The 21119-nt window shown below is 44.1% G+C and overlaps 1 protein-coding gene and 3 non-coding genes across 4 annotated transcripts; all 4 read left to right on the forward strand.

The window, feature by feature from the left end:
- The first annotated feature begins 6193 nt into the window (after positions 1 to 6193).
- Positions 6194 to 15530, forward strand: Ncl (nucleolin). The gene is made up of 14 exons (XM_038340598.1): positions 6194 to 6384; positions 7361 to 7480; positions 8939 to 9431; positions 9683 to 9877; positions 9979 to 10068; positions 10253 to 10394; positions 10746 to 10870; positions 11802 to 11925; positions 13011 to 13168; positions 13694 to 13817; positions 14016 to 14149; positions 14635 to 14761; positions 15105 to 15328; positions 15431 to 15530. Exons 1-14 carry the CDS (start codon positions 6367 to 6369, stop codon positions 15508 to 15510), a joined length of 2154 nt encoding a protein of 717 aa, XP_038196526.1. The 5' UTR covers positions 6194 to 6366; the 3' UTR covers positions 15511 to 15530.
- On the forward strand, positions 10113 to 10181 carry LOC119822061. Its single transcript, XR_005286668.1, has one exon. It is a non-coding gene; the product is annotated as a small nucleolar RNA SNORD82 (small nucleolar RNA).
- LOC119822063 lies at positions 14246 to 14325 on the forward strand. The gene has a single exon (XR_005286670.1). It is a non-coding gene; the product is annotated as a small nucleolar RNA SNORD20 (small nucleolar RNA).
- On the forward strand, positions 14818 to 14950 carry LOC119822057. The gene has a single exon (XR_005286664.1). It is a non-coding gene; the product is annotated as a small nucleolar RNA SNORA75 (small nucleolar RNA).
- Positions 15531 to 21119: the final 5589 nt, after the last annotated feature.

Consider the following 21119-nt stretch of genomic DNA (forward strand, 5'->3'; position numbering starts at 1 on the left):
AGCTGTGGTTGCCTGGTACCAGGGCTTTAATGAACCAAAAGGCGAGAAATCATGCTCAGAGAGGAGTCTTCACTCATGGGAAATAGCCTGAGGTGGGGAAGAGGGAGTGGCTCACCAATCAGGCGGGTGCTGGGCTGGATGAAGGGACCCAGCGATCCCAGAGAAGCAAGGTTGTCATATGCGGACCGATTCCAGGGTTCCAGCGTTCAAACTGCCTGCGGACAGGAGAAAGCACCAGGAGAGCCTTTCCTGATGAGGGAACCAATGCTGCAATTTAAAAAAAACGGCAGAAAGGAGTCACACCATGCAACAGAACTCACATTGGAGATTTATTGGAAGAGGAGAGAGAAGGGGCAGAAAAGGGGTCAAAGAAGGGAACGGGGACCAGTCCTTGGGGATAAGAGTAATGGGAAAGAGGGAGAGAGAGAGAGAGAGAGAGAGAGAGAGAGAGAATGCCAAAGCTTGGGACTATTTCCAGGCTCTGCATGTGAGAGCACCTGTCAGAATGTAAATGATCCAGCTGCTTTAGTAAGTATTATTCAGAGTGTATTTGTACATGTGTAAGACAAAGTGCATGAAAGGATTATTTGCTAGTTTGTTTGATAGGTTTTTTTTTTTTTTGGTTTTGGTTTTGAGATATGGTTCCTCTGTGTTAACAGTCCTGGCTGTTCTGAAACTTGATCGGTAGACCAGGCTGGCCTTGTAACTCATGGAGATCCACCTGTCTCTGCCTCCCAAGTGCTGGGATTAAAGGTGTGCACCACCATCTGGCTACTTACTAGTTTGTAGTAATAGTTAAACACAGCTCTCCCTGCAATGTTTAAGAACAGCAATTGGTTAAGTAAATGACCTTTCTATATAAGGAAGAGCCTGTAACTATTAATATAGCAGCAGACATAGGTGGGATTATGAGATGTAGTTAATAAAAAACAGGAGAATTCAGAACAATGCACATAGTATATAACTTCAAGATCTGATAAACTCACATAGACATTCATGCAGGCAAAATGCCAATGCACACAAAATAAAAATAAACAAATTATAAGGAAAATAAATAAACTAACTGCGTTCACCTATTCTATCATGCTGGGTCTTGTGGTCCTGGTTACAGACTGGGGAGGAGGGACAGAGCCTTCTTCCAGTTTCTAGGCACTTAGACAGCTTCCTTCTGATTTCCTTTCCATGATCTTAGATCTGGAAGTTAAAACCCTAGCGCATGTGGATCAGATTTCTCTTACTGTTAGTACTTAGGCATGCCCTGGCAAAGAAATAGTAATTACTGCCTTCATTTAATAGATGAAAATCATGGAGGTTCAAGGTCATGTATACAGATGGATAAACTTTAATTATATGGCCAACTCTGATGCTTTCTTGGCAAGCTATTTGTTTTTGGGACAGGGTCTATGCTACTCTGCCTGTCCTGGAATTCACTATATAGACCAGACCGGGCTCAAACTCCCAAAGATACCCAACTGCAAGGATTAAAGGCACACATCACTGCACTGGACAATCCTATGCAATTTAAGAGAGCACCCCTCAGCTGGCGGTGGTGACATGTGCTTTCAATCCCAAGATCAGCCTGGTCTATAGTGTGGGTTCCAGGACAGGCTCCAAAGCTACACAGAGAAACCCTGTCTCAAAAAACCAAACAACCAAACAACAACGAGAGAGAGAGAGAGAGAGAGAGAGAGAGAGAGAGAGAGAACCCCTTTTTTCCTGCCTCTCTGTGCCTACTGCCCACCCGGATTTCCTTTCCTTTCTTTCTGGGACAGCTTACTCCCCCAAGACACCGGCAGACAGGGCTATCCTTAATTCATACCCATGTTCCACTCATTAATCAGGCACTGAACTAGTCAGAGAGAAGTGCTGCCCTCCACAACTTACATGTGGGTATTTATTTACAGGGCTACAAGAAATCCATCCATATCTTTGTTTCCTAGCTGCTCTTGCCCAGGAAGTGGTCCTTCATCCAAGGTTTCTTCCTAAATCAGGCCTGGTGGTTCATCTATATAATCACTGTATTAGGGAGGCTGTGGCAGGAAGATCAGCTCAAGGCCACACTGGGCAGTCAGTTCTAGACCAGGTTAGACTATGGCATAAGCCATTGACTGAAAGGAACAAACAACAACAAAAAAGACCTTTCTCACATACACCTGCCCCCTCAATTCTCTGGTCAACTATTGGCTCCTTTATAGCAGGCTCTCTATCATTTCCTCCCAGGGCTCATGTGTTCTCAAAACAAAAACAAACGAAATTGGTGTTTTCTGTAGTACCCCTGGTGGTACTACCATGCCTGCTATTTAGTCCAAGAAACTGGAAGGATGGGGCAGGGTAGGTTTTTATTCTTTCATTTTTTTTGGTGTAGCCCAGGTTAGCTCTGAACTGGCAATCCTCAAAAAGAACTGGGATCACAGACACATGCCACCATAATTGGTTGTTTTGAATCTTATTTATTCATGCATTTAGATAGGGTCTATTTTTGTAGCTCAGTTTGATCTGGAACCCAGTAACTCACGTTATAAATTCAGACCTCAAATTCATGGTAATTCTCCTGCTTCAGCCTTTCAAATGCTGTGATTATAGGCATCAGCGACTGTGCCTAGCTCTTTTGTACCTTATGTGGAATAACTGATTTTTTTCAATTAGCATTAGCTGAAATCCAGATGTGGAGAAACACACCCGTAAAGCTCAGAAGGCAGAGACAGAAACCCAATTTCCAGGCCAACCTGGCCTACCTAACAAGGCCAGAAACACAATTTCCAGGCTAACCTGGGCTACCTAACAAGGCCATCTCAAAAAGAAAAAGAAGATGCTGAGACGCAGTATCAGATAGATACTGGAACTAAGCGAGATAAGCACAGTAAACAAAAGGCAGGGCCTTTAAGGTGGGGAAACTGACCTAGAATTATTCTTCTGCCTTTTGGTCTTGACTTCAGTCCTCTCACCTTGGAATAGTAAGTGGATAAAGTGCTTGCTGCAGAAACATGAGGGCTCAAGTTCAGATCCCCAACATCCCCGTCAGAAGCATGGGCTGGCACATTCCTGTGATCCTAGCACCATGGTTGTGGGTGGAGGGAGCAGACACTGGGAGATCCCTGGCCTCTACTACCCAGCCTGACTATAAAAGGCGAGATTCAGTTACAGAAACCCTGCTCAAAATATCAGGTAGAGATGGGCTGGGGAGGTAGCTCAGTTGTTAGGCACCTGCCTGGCACACACAAAACCAAGATCAGCTGGATGATGGTGGCACACATGCCTTTAAGCCCAGCACTCGGGGAGGCAGAGGCAGGCAGATTTCTGTAAGTTCGAGGCCAGCCTGGTCTACAAGAGCTGGTTCCAAGACAGGCTCCAAAAGCTACAGGGAAACCCAGTCTCAAAATAACATACAAACAAAAAAACCCCAAAACAAAACAAACAAACAAAAATCCAGGATCAATCCCCAGAGGCACATAAAACCACCAGAGGCAGCACACACTTGTAACACCAGCCCTTGGGAAGGAGGTGCAAGAGGATCAGAAGTTCAAGGACAGCCTGGGCTAACCGAGACCCTGCCTCAAAGCATACAGGCCTAGGCCCCGCCCCCAGTCCTGCCTCCTTACTAGGTCTGCGACTGGACAAATTAACTCTGTCCTCATGTCTGTGAGCAGTGATGTTTTTAGCCAATTTTGGATAAATTTCTGAATTTAAAATTTCCAAAGAGCTGGAATAGAACCTGGTACCTGGCAAGCATCACGTTTGAGGTGTTGTTGACCCAGATTGATTCCACATAACACCGCTTGACACCAAACTGTACTAACTGTCCCTGCCGCTGCTGCCTCCCTTAAATACTTGTGTTCTTGACGTGGATGGTGCACACCTTTAATCCCAGCACTCAGGAGGCAGAGATAGACGGATCTCTGTGAGTTCGAGGCCAACCTGGCCTACATGGTAAGTTCCAGAACAGGCTCCAAATGTACAGAGAAAACCTGTCCTGAGCCCCCCTCCAAAAATAATGTGTTCCTAAGTTCACATTTCCTTCTGTGGTGTTAGGGCCATGTGTGCGCCTACCACTAAGCTATATCTATAACTACAGTTTGCAAGTAATTTCCAACACTATGATGTACCAGGCAATGCTTTAGGCACCAGGAATATAGCAGACAAGAGTTGTGTTCTGTATGGGGAAGAGGCAAATTAACAATAAACGGCCAAGAAAAATACTAATAAGTGATAATACCTGCGTGTAACTTAGTGAGTCTCCTAGTGGCACTTTACACTAGAGGGCTGAGGAAGACCCCATTCAGACAGACGGGATCAAAAAAGAGGTGCCATGCCAGTGTTGCTGGGATCTTCCTACCATTTCACACTCAGAGCGTGTCTGTCTCCTCCCAAGTGGCTTTAGCCTGCTCCGCTTGGAAAGACCCAGGATCTTGGCTCACACCATTCTTCCCGTCCCTCTACCCAGGAGTCTCTTGGCTCCCGTACCACAGAGCTCAAGATTAAAGGGCCAGTGAAAGAAACCTACCTTGGCCCTGAAGCCAGAGTCAAAGAAACACACTCTGGCCCTCACGAACTCAGCATGAAAACCAACCAGTTCCTGAGCACAAAATCCAGCCAAGCTCAGGGACTGAAATCCGACCATTTTCCACCCTGAAAAAAATACCGCCCCTAAGAAGCCCTGTACCTGTCCAGCTGAGAGTCTTTTCCTACCATAGCAGAGGCAGCCACCCTCCTGGATTCTTCCCTCCCAATCAATCTCTTGAACGAGGTTTGGGTGAGACCTTGTTTCATCTAGCTGGATCACAGCAAAACCTTTCCCTGGAGCAGGAAACGCTTATAAGTGTCTTTGCGGTACTCCTTGGCTCCCAATCTCGTCAGCATCCCTTTTCATCCGAGCTGCAATGCTTAGTGACCCTTGTCACCGGTCTCTCTTTAAAGACAAAGCCCCCACACCACAGCGCTGGTGTCCACCCCATGCCCTGACGGTAGAGCACTAGTGTGGAGTTGAACTGGGAAGGCTTTAGTCACCTAATAACTATTCCTACTTATCTCCAAAGGCCTGTGCTCAGAAAGAAAGCTTAAGACCCAACCACATTCCGCTTGCATTAAAATTTTCCGAGGCATGATGGCCATTTATTTAACCCCAGCACACGTGAGGCAGGTCGAGGTTAGCCTGTCTACACAGTGAGCTCCAGGACAGCAAGGGCAAACAGTGAGAGCCTGCTTCAACACGCCGGGCAAAATCTCCACAGGTGATTTTCAACCAAGCTTGTCAGATGATGGAACCCTGAGTAGGTTTTAGATGTCCAGAAAATACCCTAGAATAGAAACACTCCAGTATGCCACGCTTGGAACTAAGGTCCCACACACGGAGCAATCCACTTAAGCAACCCAAGAGAACTAACTCTGTCCTCCCCGCCATGGGGGAACCTGTGAGTGGTCACAGGCCGGCCACCACACACCAGGAAGTCACCTCTCCGAGCCTGTTCCGATAGGAGGTAAACCTACCTACCGCGCGAGGTTAGGCATTAAGTGAGCTGTTTGTGCACTGCGCACACACACACACACACACACACGCGCGCGTGCGTGCACACACATACATACACTGCCTTTATTAGGAGCTCAGGAGGACGGTGGCCCTAGGCACACCACTATAGCCAAGGGGATGTGCTCGGCTCCACTGAAGGTAGGCCGAGGGCTGTGAGCTGGCCCAAGTGGGCTCTAGGCCCTGGACTTCCGGCACTCTCCGGCTCCTCGGCAGGGACGCACGGCGAACCCTTTAGGCCGCAGCGACGTCCACCGTGGGTTGCTGGCTTCCGCAGTACGGGGGAAATCCCCGCGGAACCCCCCCCCCCGGCCACGCGAGCCTAGGGGTGCACGTAGGGTACGAGCACAAGAGAGCATCCCAGCCATGTCGCCACCCCCACATCCCTCACGCAAGCAGCGCCAAACTCGCGCGCTCCACGGCGCAGGCGCGGCGAGAGCGGGCCGCTAAACGGACCCGCACGCCAACCAGTCAACGTCCGCCTAGCGCAAAATAAGTCCCGCCCCCAGGGCGCTGCCGTCAGGCCCCGCCCGCCAAAGCCCCGCCCACCGACGCCGTAGTCCCGCCCCGCTCCGGCCTGGCTTAAAGGCTCGCGGTTGGCTCGGGGAACGGGCGCGGGCTCTGGTTGGCGGAGGCGGGGTCACGAGGACACCGTCGTCGCCTTTCCAGAGGCGATTACTGGGCAGGCTCAGTCTTTTGCCTCAGACGCTAGCTGTAGCTGGCAGTCAGTCGTACGTGCTCCCGTGTCTTCAGTGCCCGCCGCTGCCGTCGAGTTCGCGTCGATTCTCCCGGGCTCTTCTGAGGTGCCCACTTCGCCGCACGCGCCGCCGCCGTCATCCGCCACCATGGTGAAGCTCGCAAAGGTGAGAGGCCCTGCGCGCGCGGATTCGGGCCGCTAGGCCTGCTGCCTAAGGGGCGCGCGCGCGCGCGCCGCGGCGGGGAGGAGGGCCTGAGCGCAATCCCGGGCGCGTTCGAGGGCGCCATGCTGGGGGGGGAAATCTCGCGCGACTAGCGGGAGGTCTCGCGGAGTTTGGCCTTTTGACTTGATGGTGAGAAGGGCTGAGGCGGGTTCCGGGAGGTGGCTGTGGAGTGCGCCGGGGTCGCCGCGAGTGTATGTCACGGCGGGGGAGGGGGGAACTGAAATCGGAGGCGCCGAGCGTGGAGAAGGCGCCAGGGCCGCCGCTTAGTGATGGGACCGGACTCGTGCGACCGGCACTCGCTGGACCCCGCCTCCTGGCGCACGTGCTCCGGTGCGCGGCCCGCCACGTGGGTTTTGGCGCTCCGCGTGTGTCGCGCGTCTCGGGGTCGGGGTGTGCCGGTACACTGGTAAAGGGGGGTCGGGGGTATTGACCTAGGTGGAAAACGTAGCCATCCCCGATCTGTCCGTGACGAGCCGACCAGCACGTGGTGGACTCCAGAGGGAGCGCGTGGTGGCCTGCTTGGTCCCCCCACGTGGCCCGCCTCCAGCACGAGAAAGTCGGAAGTAGATCTCTTAGGTGCTTCTTCTAGAAAGGGACTTGGAAGATAGCCCCTGCCCAAGCAATTAATTGAGAGGGCTAACCCTAAGTCGAATTCAGGCGAAGGTGCTAGAACATAAATGGCAAGGACTAGTAAGTAGACTTTTAAAATGCGTTGATAATTAATGGTAGTTTTCAGTTATCTGAAAAGGAAGGAAATTATAGGTGGTTCTGAGCAAAATATGCTATAATATTGTGAGACTTTGTTAAAAGGATGTCTTTTCTGCTTGTGGATTTTAGCAGTAGAGACAGTGGGCATTAAAGAAGATAATGGCAAAGCCCCAAATGGGGCAGAGGCATGATTTTGTGTGCACTTGTGTAGGCCGGCAAAACCCACGGTGAGTCCAAGAAAATGGCTCCTCCCCCAAAGGAAGTGGAAGAAGATAGTGAGGATGAAGAAATGTCAGAAGATGAAGAAGATGACAGCAGTGGAGAAGAGGAGGTAATACAGCTAATTGAAAAGTCATATTAAATGCTTAAGATACGATGGGCTGTGCTGGCGCCTTAATTCGAGCACACTTGGAGCCAGAGGCAGGTGGATAAGCTTACGATGCAGCAAAATGAAACCGAAGGGATTGAATGTTTATCAGAAATACAGTATTGTAATATGTTGCTAGTGGTTGAGTGACAAGTACTTTATTGCCATTGATAATCATTTGAGTATTTTTAAATATAGACTATATGGGAGGATGTCCATTTCACTAGTCAGGCTTCATGTGCTGTAATAAATAGATTTCCTAACAGGTTATTTTCCCTCCTTTTTTGGAAGACAGAACTTATCAGACTATGATCACATGGCTTCATGCATTTTGGAAGGACATTATGACACAATTCCCATTTTTGTTTTGAATCAGGGTCGCCCCATGACCCTGACAGTTCTAGAACTCAGTATGTAGACCAGGCTGACCTCAGAGTCTACTGAATAAAGTCGTTAGGTACTGCACGCAGCTTATGACAAAATTTATTAAGAAAATCATATTTGTCTTATTCCTATATGTATGAGTTTATTTTTTCTGTATTTGAAGGAACTAAACTGAACACTGAACACTTCAGATGTGGGTGTAATCTTTTAATTCTTCAAGCAAGATTTATCATTACCAGTATTCAATCATGAATGTTTATAAGTTCTGTCCCCAATCACTAAGTTTCAGCCTATTGTGTAAGCCAATGAGTGTTTAAAATACATCTGCTATAGATGGAGTGCTACCAGGTTGATAGATCTGGTACTCTTTAGCACTTACTGTTGGTTCATTTAAAGACATGGTAATTTAATTAGTCCCATCATTCAGGAGGCAGAAGTAGGGAGGATGTTCTTGAATTTCAGTTAAGTTGGGGCTATATAATGATCATGCTCAGATTTCTTGTTTTCTAGGTATACTAGTAGTTAACAGTGTGATTTGGGTGGAACTTTATTTTTTTAAATGAAAGTAAAGTATTTCTTTGTAACTCTAGTAGTTAAACTGAGGAGTGGAATTAAAAGCCAGTCTTGTTTGTGAGGGTTTCTTCAACTTGGGTGTTTGTCTGGTAAACATCTGCAACTATGAGCATATAGAAAGCCATGTACTCTGACTCCAGGGATTAAGATTTATTTTTCTGTTAGTTTAGTGTGTGGGTGTGTGTAATTGTACTAAGCATGCCTAGTGCCCTCGGCATAGAAGAATGCTCTTGGGTCCCATGGAATTGGATTTAGAGCCATCTTGTGGGTGCATGCTGAGAACTGACCTTGAGTCCTCTACTAGAGTAACAAGTATTCTTAACTGCTGTGCCATATCTGTAGTATCATATCATATCGACTCCAGGACTTAACACGAATGCCAGGGTTCTTGAACTCAAAGTTAGTGGCAATATATTAACATAGCATTGGATATAGGAAAATGCTAATGATTTGTTTGCATTTAAGGTTGTCATCCCTCAGAAAAAAGGCAAGAAAGCTACAACTCCAGCAAAGAAGGTAGTTGTTTCACAAACAAAAAAGGTTGCAGTTCCCACACCAGCTAAGAAAGCTGCTGTTACCCCAGGTAAAAAGGCAGCAGCCACACCAGCCAAGAAGGCAGTTACACCAGTCAAAGCAGTTGCGACACCTGGTAAGAAGGGAACCGCACAAGGAAAAGCATTGGTAGCAGCCTCTGGTAAAAAGGGAGCTGTCACACCAGCCAAGGGCGCTAAGAATGGTAAGAATGCCAAGAAGGAAGAAAGTGATGAAGATGAAGATGACGACGACGATGAAGAAGACGACAGTGATGAGGATGAAGATGATGAGGAAGAGGATGAATTTGAGCCACCAGTAGTGAAAGGAGTGAAGCCAACAAAGGTAGCTGCTGCTGCTCCTGCCTCAGAGGATGAAGATGAGGAAGATGATGAAGATGATGATGATGATGATGATGATGAAGATGGTAAGTAGATTTCAGGTTGCAGGATAGTTAGGAAGACCTAGGAGGTTTTGCTAGCAATATAGTGTGTACTTTCCCTGATCACTTTATGGTTAGATTAGAAAGTCACATTTTTTGCTCATAGTTCTTTCTGTAACATAACTAAGTATGTTGTCAGGATTTCATTTCCTTTTTATGACTCTTAAGGTGTGAGGGATTCATGTTACCAAGATTGGCAGCAAATGCCTGTCTTTGCTGAGCCATCTTTCTTTTAGACTCTGAGGAAGAAGCTATGGAGATCACACCTGCTAAAGGAAAGAAAACTCCTGCAAAAGTTGTTCCTGTGAAAACCAAGGCTGTGGCTGAAGAAGAGGATGATGAGGATGATGAAGATGATGAGGATGATGACGATGATGAAGAGGAGGATGAAGATGAAGAAGATGAGGATGAAGATGAAGAAGAGGAGGAAGGTAATCAAATTAAGTTCTGTAGTGGACTGACCTCATTAATGTTTAATGGAAGTGCTTTAGCTGTCTGCTTACTCATGATTGACACTAAAAATCTTATCCAGAGCCTGTTAAAGTAGCACCTGGAAAAAGGAAGAAGGAAATGACCAAGCAGAAGGAAGTCCCCGAAGCCAAGAAACAGAAAGTGGTGGAAGGTAACCTGCAAACTTGGGGAGTGTGAGGAGAGAAAAGTAGCAATAGCACAAGTGATGATGACAAAGGGACTTAATACTGAAACCTGGTGTTGAGATTCAATATGCTGATGTGCTTCATAGAAATTTTATGCTGAAGTTTATGTGTAGTGATCTTATAAGTGAACTATAAGTTTTTTCTGTGTAGGCTCGGAATCAACAACACCTTACAATCTCTTCATTGGAAACCTTAATCCAAACAAGTCTGTTGCAGAATTAAAAGATGCCATCAGTGAACTTTTTGCTAAAAATGATCTTGCTGTTGTGGATGTCAGAACTGGTACAAATAGGTATGTATGGATTAGCAGATAGCGTTAAACATGAAGATGTATAATTACTTTAATGAAGATTAGCCATTAAAGAACTAAGTCATCAAATCAGAACCCACAGATTTAAAGTTTCAGTATTTGACTTCTTGTTATGTCAGGTAATAGCAAGTTTAAAAATTGGCATTTTGGACCTTTATAGTCATACTGAATGCTTTTAGAGCAGATTCCTTTTCCAGCTAGTACTATCAGTTAACAGTGCAGTAAATGAAATCTGGGTCTGCTGTCATCTTGGTACATAGACTTGATTCTGTGGGAGATGAAGACGATCTAGATCACTCTCATGCCAGTAATTTTGTCCTTTTCATCTTCAAGGAAATTTGGCTATGTGGACTTTGAGTCTGCTGAAGACCAAGAAAAGGCCTTGGAACTCACTGGTTTAAAAGTGTTTGGCAATGAAATTAAACTAGAAAAACCAAAAGGAAGAGATAGTAAGAAAGGTATGTAAAAGAAAAGGGTCTGGTAGGTAGGCTTTGCCCGTTCTCCCTTAAACCTGTAAGATTGACATGGGTGAGGTTCATGGTGAGAAGGCTGACAAGACCAGTTCTTTGGGTGTGTGGCTGCCTTCGACTGCTAAAATTTATGAATTCAAAAGGGAGTTGTCCTCTGAACATATGTGCTTCTTGCTGTCATCTCAGCTTGCATCATGCTTAATAAGAATAAGTGAACTATCTTAGATCAAAGGATTTCATAGTTTAGAATTGGGATTTTCAAGTGTTTTCTCTTTAGTTAACAGTTCTGGAAGCTGAACTTAGGCCCTCTGCACCCTTTAACCCTGTGCTACATATCCTCACTCCCCTTTCAAACATTTGAGAAGGTGGCTATGAACTCATTTTGTAGTTTATACAGGTCATGAATTTACTGCATAAAGACACATGTCATTGATTGTCGTAATCCATATTTGTGATGAGATATCTTAGGGATGGAACCTTAAACTATACATAACCACCAGGAAATTATATAATGTGATTGTTCAAAAAGTATTTAGATTTGTATTTTCAGACCTTTCAGTCATGAAATTTGGTTTTTCATTAGCAATGAGATTAGTAAATGTTCTTTCTTAAATTATATCAGACTCCTAAATTTGTGCCTTTGCTTTTTTTCTGTATTTGTACATGTTAAATGGTTTGGGTGAGATGGTCTCCCCCCCTTCCCCCCCCCCCCGTCTGCAAGTTTGTATGCGTGGACACGTGTGCCTAGTGTATGAGTGGTAAGGATCAACATGGCTCCTCTTTGTGCAAAGTACTCTTAACCATCTCTCCATCCCTTACTTCTTTATTCTTAGTATAGAGCCTTGTCCTTTATAGGAGCTATTTGTTTTATTCTCTAGTGACTTGTAAATGATGTGCTTGGATTTTTTTTTAATTCTAGTTCGAGCTGCAAGAACACTTGTAGCAAAAAATCTTTCATTCAACATCACTGAGGATGATTTAAAAGAAGCATTTGAAGATGCTGTGGAGATCAGAATGGTTACCCAGGATGGGAGGTGTAAAGGGTATGTTTGTATCTAAACGATAAACTTATTCACTGTAGTGAAGGGAGCGGCGGGCTGTGTTCCTGCCGCCCAGCTCCCGGCCGCCTGGCTAGCTTATACCCAAAATAACAACACAAATTGTATTCCTTTAGACACTGCTTGGCTCATTAGCTTCAGCCTCTTACTGGCTAACTCTCAACATTTTGATTAACCCATATTAAGTAATGTGTGTAACGAGGGGAGGCTTACCGGGAAGATTCTAGCCTACGTCCATCTTGGGTCGGAGCTTCATTGCATCTGCCTAACTTTCCTAGCATTCTGTTCTATCTACTCCACCTTCGTAAATCCTGCCCTATCAAAAAGCCAAGGCAGTTTATTAACCAATGAGAGTCCTCCATCAGTTCACCAATAGGTGTTTGAGTTGGTAGTTTAGTATCCCTCCCCTTTTTAAAAATTTGATTATGGCCGGGCGGTGGTGGCACACGCCTTTAATCCCAGCACTCGGGAGGCAGAGGCAGGCGGATCTCTGAGTTCGAGGCCAGCCTGCTCTACAAGAGCTAGGTCCAGGACAGGCTTTAAAAAAGCTGCAGAGAAACCCTGTCTTGGGGAAAAAAAAATTTTGATTATGTAGTGTTCTGCCCAAATGCCAGAAAAGGTCACTAGATCTCATTACAGATAGTTGTGAGACATATGGTTGCTGGAAATTAAACTTAGAACCTCTGGAAGAATAGCCAGTGCTCTTAACCACTGAGCCATCTCTCCAGCCCTACATCTTCTCCAAAACAGGGCTGCATGCAGTTCATGTTGATCTGAGACTTAATTTGCACCCAGGTTCACTAGCCTCCACCACCTAAGGCGCTGAGGTCAGGAGTATGGCATCAAGACCAGCTGACTGCTTTAGAAGCTGTGATCACTGTTACATGCTAGCCTTACTTCCAAATTAATATCTGTTGCCTCAGGCTCCTGGTAATGTCAGACTAACCTTCCATATTTTATGAGAAGAATGTGGTTCTGGGCAGTTAAACATAGTACTATGTGACTCTTTTTCACATAAGGTGGTTTTTTTGATCTTAGAATTATTGGTATTCTGTTTATCAAAATTGTAGGATTGCTTACATTGAATTTAAGTCTGAGGCTGATGCAGAGAAAAACCTTGAAGAGAAGCAGGGGACAGAAATTGATGGGCGGTCTGTTTCACTCTCCTACACTGGGGAGAAAGGACAACAAAGACAAGAAAGACCTGGAAAGAATAGCACTTGGAGTGGTAAGTAAAAGGGGTTCATTCTACAATAAGAATGGAAGTCATTTGTTTTTATATTTTAAGTACTTTATGATTAGCCAGAATTCACTTTTTGTTCATAATGCTTAGTATTCATGAATGAGATATTTTAAATTACAATTTAAATTAATTTCAGAGAAGGCAATTACTGCTTTCCTTGTTGTGTCTTATTTGAAATGACTTAAACTATATTTTAGAAATAATATTCTAGGACAACATCATTTCAGTCATCTAGTTAGACTGAAAATGTAAGGAGTAAGCAAGGAAGGCATTACTGTGTATGATGGATGCCCAGTCTTTTGAGTCAAGTGTGGTGGTGATTCTTAGGATTATATGATTTGATATAGGGCCTATGGCTGAAGTATCATTGTTTTCATTTAACATTCCTTTGTGGGGTAGTTTGAAACAAGCTTGTTATGTAGCCCACCGTGGCCTACTTGTCTGAGTGCTTTAATTTACCCAGACTTAATTTAACATGCCTTGTTAATAACAACACCTTTGTACTTGCAGGTGAATCAAAAACTTTGGTTTTAAGTAACCTTTCCTACAGTGCAACAGAAGAAACTCTTCAGGAGGTATTTGAGAAAGCAACTTTTATCAAAGTGCCCCAGAACCAACAAGGCAAATCTAAAGGGTAAAATAATTATTTTTATGTTGCTAGATGTGAGCTGGACATATTCTTTACATAGCTAATAAGGGTAAATCTATAACACTATCCTGTTAGCTAAAATCTAAGACCTTTTACCTATGAAAGTGACAGTAAACGTTGATAGTATTGGTGCTGTGCCATGTGTTTGTAAGCTTTATTCTGAGTGTAGACTTTGATCCTCAGGTATGCATTTATAGAATTTGCTTCATTTGAAGATGCTAAAGAAGCTTTAAGCTCTTGTAATAAAATGGAAATCGAGGGCAGAACAATCAGGCTGGAGTTACAAGGACCCAGGGGATCAGCTAATGCAAGAAGTCGTAAGTCCCCTTGGCATGATATATCTGGGTTTGGGTGGCAATTTTTCGAGCTAATGTGGGGCTGGTGCTTTAAGTTGCTGCTGAGTAAATGACAACTGGATATGATGACTGATTACCTGAGAAATAATTGATGAAATCTCAAGAAAATTCCTCTAGATAGTCAAGTTCTGATCCTGTGTCATGTCAGCTCAAAGCAGCAACTTGTGGATTTGATTGCCCTCTGGATTCTCTTGAGGTTGATATGTCAAATCCAGTGTAGTCTCTTTACCTTTACTTGCAATTAATTGCTTTTTTTCTGATTACAAACAAGTATTGTATGCATTTTACATACAAAGTCACTGTCATTAAGAATCTACTAAAGTTGAATGTGGTAGTGTGTGACTTTAAATCCTAGCAGTCAAGGCAGAATGAATGGATCAGAGTTCTAGACCAGCCAAGACTACATAGTGAAACCCTGTAAAACAAACATCATTTTTCTCTTCCAGAGCCATCCAAAACTCTGTTTGTCAAAGGTCTTTCTGAAGATACCACTGAGGAGACCTTAAAAGAATCATTTGAGGGCTCTGTTCGTGCGAGAATCGTCACAGATCGGGAAACAGGTTCCTCTAAAGGGTAGGACATAATGTTGCTTTTCTTTGTATTTTTCATGGACAGTTTGTCTCTTCAGTGTCTTCTCATTGAGCTCCTTTCTGTCTACCGGTGGCAGATTATGGATTCGCAAGAGAAGAAGAGAGAATTCACAGAACTAGCTCTTAGCTTCTGTTTTTACAGAGGTATATTTGGCTATTGTGTGAGACATTCTGAGATATAAATTCAGACCAATCAGAATTTATCATATTTGTGTCTTGACCTCCAGTAAAAGTGCTTTTTGTATAATTATTATGTGTGGATGACTTAGTGATGATGTGCATGAACGTGCTTACTTTACTTTAAAATGTCTGGTTTTCTATTTTAGGTTTGGTTTTGTAGACTTCAATAGTGAGGAAGATGCCAAAGCTGCCAAGGAAGCTATGGAAGATGGAGAAATTGATGGAAACAAAGTTACTTTGGACTGGGCCAAACCTAAGGGTGAAGGTGGCTTTGGTGGCAGAGGAGGAGGCAGAGGAGGTTTCGGAGGCCGAGGCGGTGGCAGAGGAGGAAGAGGCGGATTTGGCGGCAGAGGCCGAGGAGGCTTTGGAGGTAAGTTGGACCTCTGGTTCCTAAGTTTGTGTCCTAACCATCCTTGTGGGAAGGTCAGTTCCAAGTATTATGCATTCTTCATGATGCTTTGCCTTCCTATAGGTCGAGGAGGCTTCCGAGGTGGCAGAGGAGGAGGAGGAGGAGACTTCAAGCCACAAGGAAAGAAGACGAAGTTTGAATAATTCCTTCCATCCCAGTCTTTTTCCCAATTCATTTTAAAGAAAGGACTCTGGGGTTTTACACTGTTACCTGTTAAAAATGACAGAGCCTTTTAAGGACATTTCCAGAGGTTTTTTTCCTACAGTCTTTTTTTTTTTCTTTTTTTGCGTTGGGGGTTGTAAAAGAATGTTTATCATGTTTTTGTTTTTGGTTTTTTTTTTTTTTTTTTTTTTTTTTTTTTTTGCTTCAGTGACTTTAGGACAAATTAAAAGTCCTAAACTCTGGTGCCAGATTTGTACTTCCTAAAGGTTCCTTTTGGAATGATGTTTTAAGAGCTCAGCAAGACCAACTCTGCTATTCAGACAGATTCTGACTAGTGGGAATTTGAGGTGTGTTCTGCTGCTTTCAAGAATCCCAACTACAAAAAGTGGAAATTAGTTTGAAGGGAGGAGGCACAGCAGTTTCTGAACTGGAAGGTTTGTTGAAGATGCATTTGCACCTCAGATGGTGGGTGTACTGGACAATTGGTTGGTGAGAAACACATGAATCATTGCTGAAATGGCAGTAAAGTAAAGCCATACAAGACCTTGTGTGGTATGTAATTTTAATCACAGTTTTTGAGTTCCAGGTTAGACAGGGCTAAAACTTGTTAAAAACAAAACAAAACCCCAAGTCTTTACAGAACCCTTGGAAAACCACAAGGTTATAAGTGGCAACTGTATAGATCCTGTAGAGAGAACCTGACTGGAAGTTTGTGTAAGGAAAGGTGCTCCCTCCAATACAGTGGCCCTTGGCCTGTGTGTTTAAAATGGGATGTATAACTTATCTCAGTGGTCTATCATCTGTTTTTAATACCCTGCCCCCACCATTGGCTTTTAAAAAAGATTAGGCAGAGCTACTTGGCTTGAACAAACCCAAAGGCCCTCTGTATGGGCTGATCTTAGAACCTTTGGGTTGGGAATGTGGTGTGGCCCTCAGATGTTTTAAAAGTTAAAAGTAGCCGGGCGGTGGTGGCGCACGCCTTTAATCCCAGCACTCGGGAGGCAGAGGCAGGCGGATCTCTGTGAGTTCGAGACCAGCCTGGTCTACAAGAGCTAGTTAGTTCCAGGACGGGCTCCAAAGCCACAGAGAAACCCTGTCTCGAAAAAACCAAAAAAAAAAAAAAAAAGTTAAAAGTATTTACCCTGTGTAGAAAATAATTAGGATGCTATACACACTGGGTTTGTATAATGTGGATCAGTTTGGTGGGTTCTTTTGCTCTGGGGAGGGGGAGCCCTTGACTCTGCTGGCATCCTAGGAAAAAGAAAGATGAATAACTTAGAACCGGAGGTACTTCAGGGGAGGGAAACAAATGGTAAAACTGGTGGTAGTCACAGGAACAGGAAGCAGAAGCAGGCAGATCTTGAGTTTGAGACTATCCTGTACAGAACAAGTTCCCGGGCAGCCAAGGGCTACACTAACCCTTACCTGAAAAGCAGAAAGAAAGCCGAACAGTGGTGGTGTGTGTTCTGATGCTAGCAGGGCTGACGTGCTAATTTCTTGTGAAGTAAGAATACATGATAGTTGCCTTGCAGAATTGTCAAAAGTTGCTCTGGCTTACTATAGGATGCCTCCCCCATTCTAAATTGGAAAACCTTGCAGCCATTTTAGAGGAGCAGTAAGCTCTTTAGAAAGTGGTTGTCACTCCTTTTTCTCATTTTCCAGCAGGTGGCAATATAAGTGTACATGAAAACTGAGGGAGATCAGCAGATAAACTCCAAACTTATATTTTTCATCTGCTTTTGACCACAGTAGTCTAGTAGTGTAGTTTGTTTCCTATCTAAGAATGATAGTGACTAGAGATTGCCAAATCTACTAGTTCTCAGATTATTTTCCTGAACCTCAAAAAGATAGGCAAGATCTAGGATGGTGACTCAGGTGTTAAAGAAAAAGCAAAATCCTTAGGATCAGGATTTTTTTTTTTCTCCCATTTGTATGTTGGTGCTTTTTTCTGCATCTGTTGTTGGTGTGTATCCTGTATGCTTTCTACCCATAGAGACCAGGAGATTCAGGGCTCAGGTTGACCTGGAACGCACAGGTAAGTTTTTAGACACCGTGTGCTAGAAATTTAATCTGAGTCTATTCATGGAAGGAACAGCAAGCACTCTTATTTGCTGAACTATTTCTGCATCCCTAGGATTAGCATCTGGACTCAGGCTGTCCTGGAACTTTGAGGCACCCATCTGCCTCTGCTAGAATTAAAGGTGTGTACCACAACCACCACCACACCTGGATTTTAACATTTTGCATCCAGCTAATGACAAAATGGCATAAGAAAAAGGCTCTCTTAAAGATAGGAACCTGGGGCTGGAGCGATGTCTCAGTGGTTAAGAGCATTGCCTGCTCTTCCAAAGGTCATGAGTTCAATTCCCGGCAGCCACATGGTGGCTCACAACCATCTGTAATGAGGTCTGGTGCCCTCTTCTGGCCTTCAGACATACAGACAGAAAACTGTATACATAAATATAAAAAAAGACAGGAACCTGCTCTTGTTTGCAGTCCTAGAAACCAAAACCAGTGCTCATAAGTGTTGAGCAAGAAATGTAATACTATGGAATACTCACTATATATGTTTAAATGCAGTGCACTAGTTAGTGGCTACCAGTGGAAACTTGTTTTTCTTTTTAAATATTATGTATACAATATTCTGTCTGTGTATATGCCTGCAGGCCAGGAGAGGGCACCGGACCCCATTACAGTTGGTTGTGACCCACCATGTGGTTGCTGGGAATTGAACTCAGGACCTTTGGAAGAGCAGGCTCTTAACCTCTGAGCCATCTCTTCAGCCCAGAAACTTGGTTTTTTAAGACAGGGTTTCTCTAGGAGGCAGTAGGAATGTGATAAATCTTATTTTGGTTTGGTGGTTGTTGTTTTTTTTTTTTTTTTTTTTTTGGAGACGGGTCTCTGTAGCCCCTACACATTGAGGAGCTCACTTCACTATGTAGGCCAGGCTGGGCTCGAATTCAGATCTACCTGTCCCTGTGCTGGGATTAAAAGCATGTGTCACTTTGCCCAACTATGATATATTTTCTTCTCAAAGGGTGAGTCAGGTGGTGATGAACAAGCAGCTTCTTAATCCCAACACCCCAGAAATGATAGACAAAGTTACCTGTCATTAGCTCCCCCCCCCCCATCTTTTTTAACATTAATTTGGATACTTTCTATTGACTGGTTTTCTAGTTTACTGGTTAAGAATTTTGAGACAGGGTTTCTCTGTAGGTAGCATTGGCAGCCTATCCTGAAACTAGCTCTTGTAGACCAGGCTGGCTTTCAAACTCTGAGATCTGCCCTGAACTCTTGCCTCCCAAGTTGCTGGGATTAAAAGGTGTGCATTGCCAACACCCAGCTTATTTTAATTAAAAAGAAACATGGATTTTTATGTGTATGGTGTTTTCACTATGTGCATTACAGTGCCACCTGGAGGCCAGAAGAGGGTGGATTCCCCCAGTATTGGAGTCACAGATGAGCCATCATATGGGTGCTGGGAGTCAAACTTGGGTTCCCTGGACTCCTAATAGCTGAACTATGTCTTAAATCCCTGGTGTGTTGTTCTTTTCTAGGCTTTTAATTGTTCCCAGTTCACAAAACCTCCATATTTGGCATTTTATATCTTCATCTTTTTATGAAAGTTTTGAAACACCTACAGTGATCGAAGTCCTTGTAAATTTTTTTAAATTTATCTTGGTGTTTGGCCTGCATATATGTCTGAGTGAGGGAGTCAGATCCATTGAGTTGCAGTTGTGAGCTGCCATGTGGGTGCTGGGAATTGAACCAGGATGTCTGGAAGTAACAGTGTTCTTACCATGAATTGTGACTGAGCACTTTTTTTCAGCTACGGACCATTGTTTCTTGCATGTCTAAACTGTACTCTACTACTACAGAGTTACTTGATTATACTGGGGCTTAGGTTTTTAGTATTGCTAGCTTAGGTGCATTTCTGTGTTGGCATTTGCTTTTAGTCCTTTTACCTAAGCTGTGACCCTTCCAATACCTGCCTTTCGGTTGTTGAAACAGCAGGGTGCTGGGAATCGAAACCTATGGTCCTCTGGAAGAGCAGCTAGTAGTACCTTGCTTCATCTCTCTGGTCTGCCCTAATGTGAGGCAAGCAGCCTTATGCTCCAGCCATGAGCAGTTCTTTGACCTTCCTGGCTGTGATAAACTGATTCTGAAAACCTTGCGCTAAATGTCTCTTCCCTTAAGTTGCAACTGAATGTTATTACAGTGACAGGTAGCTAACAATTCGAGTTTGTTTTTTTCTTCAGATTTGATGGGCTAAATTTAATGTGACTCCGTACAGATGTGAAGCTCCCGTTAGCGGATCATAGTTCAGATGTAAGTGGGGGATGGATATGTGACTCAACTTTGAGATAGCTTGAGAGGTGAAGTTTTGAGTTGGCATATTTCCTTGTAAAGAAACTGATAACCCAGTGTTTGATCACCTGGAAAGATATGCCATCTCTATTTTCTTCCATATCAAAAAAAGCTTTCAAGATTTTAGGGATACCATAAATGGTAACATCTATAAAAAATGGTACCAGCATATTCATATTACAGTAATTATAAGTATTTAATACATATCCACAAGGGAAGCCATGGGAAAGCAAACCTAATAGGTTTTCTAGGTCTGGGTTTTTTTCCTTCTCCAGGAAAAATAATTTGTTGCTGACAGTTTGAGGAGACACTTGAGGACTTGTTGAAATACAGAAAGAAACTCATGTAGTGGTGCCGCACTCTTTCAATCCCAACGTTTGGGAGGCAGATCTCAGTTCGAGGCCAATCCTGGTCTACAGAGAGTTCCATGACAGCAAGGGCTACACAGAGAAACCCTGTCTGGAAAATAAAACCTAAGTTAAAATTTAAAAACATTGGCCATGGTGGTGGTGGCGCATGCCTTAATCCTAGCACTGCAGAGACAGGTGCATCTCTTAGCCAATTTGGTCTGCAAGACTGAGTTCCAGGACAGGCTCTAAAGCTACAGAGAACCCTGTCTTGAAAAACCCAATAAGTAAACACTGGTACAGCAAACCAAGGGATCCAGAATGCATCTTGATGTGGGCAAGGGTTGCCTTTTTATTCTGTCCCTGCCTCCCAGGCACTGCAATTAGAGGTTTGTACCTCCACTGTATCTGACCTCCAAGTCCAAGCTTCTCAAATACCCTTTAAGCATTCTACCACTGAACTCTAATCTGCAGGCCTCTTAATTTTTTTGGACTGAGCTTTTCTTGTTACAAACACTCCCTTGCAAACTAGGAATGATATGCAAGCCTGTGATCTTAACACTGGGAGGCTGAGACAGAAGGATCTGAGTGGCAGGCAAGCTTGGGGCTACAAAGTGAGAAGACCCCTTCTCAAAAACAATACAGTAAGTTCAGGGGAAAGCTTACTGCTCAAGATATACGATTCGAGGGAGCTCTGGAGAAAAGAAACCAACTCACAAAACTACTCTGACATAATATATATATGGGTTCCCACAGCACACAAATGGAAATTTAAAACACAGATAGGCTTATGTTTTTATGAATTTACAGTTTGTAGCTTCTGGCTGGAACTAGACCAGGGTGGCCTTGAACCTGCAACAGATGTGTTCCTGTTT

Source organism: Arvicola amphibius, chromosome 8 (genome assembly GCF_903992535.2).
Source record: "Arvicola amphibius chromosome 8, mArvAmp1.2, whole genome shotgun sequence".
Classification (NCBI taxonomy): Eukaryota; Metazoa; Chordata; class Mammalia; order Rodentia; family Cricetidae; genus Arvicola; species Arvicola amphibius.